Source organism: Marmota marmota, unplaced genomic scaffold (genome assembly GCF_001458135.2).
Source record: "Marmota marmota marmota unplaced genomic scaffold, marMar, whole genome shotgun sequence".
Classification (NCBI taxonomy): domain Eukaryota; kingdom Metazoa; phylum Chordata; class Mammalia; order Rodentia; family Sciuridae; genus Marmota; species Marmota marmota.
The window spans coordinates 1-3,397 of record NW_026009237.1 but is presented as its reverse complement, the minus strand read 5'-3'; the positions used below and the strand labels follow the sequence as shown (position 1 = coordinate 3,397).

At 45.2% G+C, this 3,397-nt stretch overlaps 1 protein-coding gene across 1 annotated transcript; it reads right to left on the bottom strand.

Moving 5' to 3' along the window:
* Window positions 1-8: 8 nt before the first annotated feature.
* Window positions 9-887, bottom strand: LOC107134776 (olfactory receptor 2T29-like; the record flags this gene model as incomplete). The annotated part of the gene is made up of 1 exon (XM_015476808.2): window positions 9-887. A coding segment is annotated over exon 1 (750 nt), but the record flags the coding sequence as incomplete, so codon positions are not given.
* Window positions 888-3,397: the final 2,510 nt, after the last annotated feature.

Sequence of the window (3,397 nt, the reverse complement as noted above, 5' to 3'; positions counted from 1 at the left end):
GTGACCACCATCATGTGTGAGGAGCAGGTGGCCAGGGCCTTCCTCCTGCCCTCTGCTGAGTTCATCCTGTGGATGGTGAGGAGGATGCAGGAATAGGAGCCTGAAATGACTGTCACAGGGATGAGGAGCATGAGGACACAGCACAGGTACATGAGTGTCTCATAGAGCAAGGTGTCTGAGCAGGAGAGCTTCATCACAGCAGGGACTTCACAGAAGAAGTGCTGGATCTCCTGGGATCTGCAGAATGGGAAGGTCATGGTGACAGGAGTCAGCATGAAGCCATCCACTGATCCCAGGAACCAGCAGCCAGATGCTAGGAGGAGACACACTCTATGGTTAATGAGGACTGGATAGCGAAGTGGATGGCAGATGGCCATGTAGCGGTCATAGGCCATGGCTGCCAGAAGGAAAAACTCAGAACCTACTAGTGTCAAGTAGAGGAACATCTGTATCCCACATTCAGGGATGGAGATGGTACTCACACCCAGTACCTGATCCAGGAGCATCTTGGGCACAGTGATGGAGATGTACATCATGTCCATGAGGGACAGCTGGCTGATGAAGAAGTACATGGGGGTGTGGAGTTTGGCACTGGAGTGTATCAGGATGATCAGGACAGCATTTCCAGACAAGGCCATCAGGAAAACCAGAGAAATGACCACACAAAGCAAAGCTGGGTGTTGAGATTGCCTGAAGAGTCCCACCAGGATGAAATCTGCCCACCCTGTGTGGTTGGTCATCCAGGTGGTGATGTCCATGAGGGTCCACCTTGGCCACCAAGAAAGCTTTGAGTTAATGTTGTACAGAGGGCTGAAGTGACTTCTTAGCTGCCACACACCTGTGCATCAGCCTGATTGTGCCAACCAGAGGATGTTCCAGAGCCTGTAGATCCTAGGAATTCAGATGACCTGTAGTAAACAATATTTTTAAAAAATTATCTAGAAGCTCACCTGTGGGTGAAGTGAGTTGGTAACTTGTAGTGAGGTTGCAAAAGTTCAAGTTCATGACTTCCTGAAGAATGCAGTTTGTTAATGACAAGTGCATATTTTCAGAATCATTGCTCAAAAAAAGGGGGACATTTGCACACAAGGGGAATCAATAATTCCTGAGTTTAAATTATTCAAGTGTAAAATAAGTGTTAATATTTCTGGCTTAACAATCTGGTTTTAGCTGGCATCTCAGGACTCTCAGATCTATATGGTATATTTGAAATGTTTAAAAAGTTGCTGAGACATAATTTGTAGAATGCATATTTAACATTTGAACCCCCCAACCCTTTAGGACCAGGACATGCTGGGAGGCTCTGTGAGTCTGGAATGACTCGGCTGTTCTTTCCAGCACACTGCAGTCTTCACACAGGACCAAACCTTTTGAGACCTGAGGGGCACCCACCCATAAAGATCCAAGGTCATGACTGGTTTCCAACCTTGACTCTTGCTACCTCTGACCTCCCCTTCCTCATCCACTCTGCCTGAGACATAATAAGAATGATTCCTGACCCCAGGTGTGTTGAGTTTGAAGTAAGGCAAAGAAATGAAAGTTTCCTGAATTCTGACTTTCACAAATGAAGAAACAGGCATGCTGTTCATTGACATCTGTACTACCCACTCTTCAGAACCTGTCCTAGACCTGGCTGTCACTGCTATTGTAGTATGAGATACCATCCTTCATTTCTCCAATTTGGGTACCTATTTATATCTCCAATACTTGGTTTTCAGGTTTACATGAGAAAAGACATGCAAGTAAAGCTTACAATCAACTTTAAAGGAAAGTATTTGGATTTGACAATTTTTATGTTATTATTTATATAAAATGAATAAACTTTAAATATATATTTAAATAAAGGCAAATATAAACAACAGTCTGAGATAGTTATCAGTTTGACTCTGACTAAACACAGCTTTGTGGAAAGGCTCATCTGCTTCAGCCCAGCCAGGGCTCCTCCTGGTCCATAATCAAGCTCTGTCATTTGCACTCAATCTCAGGTGCAGAACAAGCATTCAAGGATCACTGCTATTCACCAGAAAGACTTTGGCTGTTTTGCCAACACCATCTGCTTTATCAGTAGCCACAATCAATTTTCATGGAAATTGAGAGACAGTGAGTTAACAAAACCACACAGACAGGTCTCTGAGGTAGGTCACATTTGTCTGCTCTGTCTTGATGCTCAGCCACCTCTCTGTAGATGCTAGACACTGTTAAAGGGCTTGTTAACCTGGCCTGCACTTCTGGGGTCATTCTACTTCTCTACAGGGAAAACACCACCCAAAATATTTGAGGCAGGATTTTTATATAGTGTAAAAATAAGTAAAAAGGGCAATGAACATTTCCACCTTTCTTAAGGAAATCAATAATGGCTTCTTCCATGTTTTCTATTAAAGAGATTAAATCTTTCCAATCTTCTGTCTCTGAAAGCTTAACTGTTGAATCTGATTTTCTATCAGCCTAAGGGTCTGATGTGTCTTCTCTCTAGAAAGACTAGCAGTAGCTACAATTCAGAGGTTATTTTTTTTTTAAGAAAGGAAAGTTGAAGCACATATTCTCCCTTGTAGTATTTCCTAAATCAGATGTGATAGTCCACTTTTGACAGCCCTTGCTGGGAGGCACTGAAGCAGTGGACACACTACACGGCTTCTGATGCTGTAGCCCTAGGGTCTAGCATGTCTGAGACCCACTGCAGAGGTGGACAGCAGGAGAGGTACAGGCCCAGGGACAGAGATGGTAGGTGGGTAGTGGATAGTAGGTGGATGATAGACATAGGAGAGAGACATGATCGACAGATAGCCTTCCTGTCCATGAAATCCTAACCTGTTGGCAGATGAAGGCTGCGCTCTTTGGAGAATTTGAGATCTTTCCCATGAACTAAAATCACAACCTCTGTAGACAAAGTGAAGCAAGGAATGGACACAAACAGCTGCAGTGAAGACAGGGACAGAATTTTCTGAGAGGACAGAGGAGAGAGGGGGCAGTGAGGGATAGGTTCTGCCACTGTTCCAGGGCCCAGAACCCCAAGAACACACAAAACCAGGGACCCAGTCTGCTCTATATCCTGGGCCTGTCCCACCTGCTCTCTTAGTCTTCTCTAGGCACCTGCGTATGTTTCATGGGAACAGCCTTGTGCACGTTTAACTTGGGGAATTGGTGACAATTTTGGTAGACAAACACAGAGCCACCTTATTAGCCAGAAGCACCCAGGAATTGCTGACCATGCTCTGCCTTCCCCAGAGCCTCTGAGGTCCTACTCTTCTTATTTCCTCCTAGTACAGACTGACAATCTAGGGTCTCAGGGTCTCTGCCTAACATCACGCAAGTGATCCAAGGGAGGGCTGTGTCCCACCCCAGGGTGCAGCAGAGCACCTCACTGCCTCAGTGTCCTTGGAACACAATGTCCTCCCTC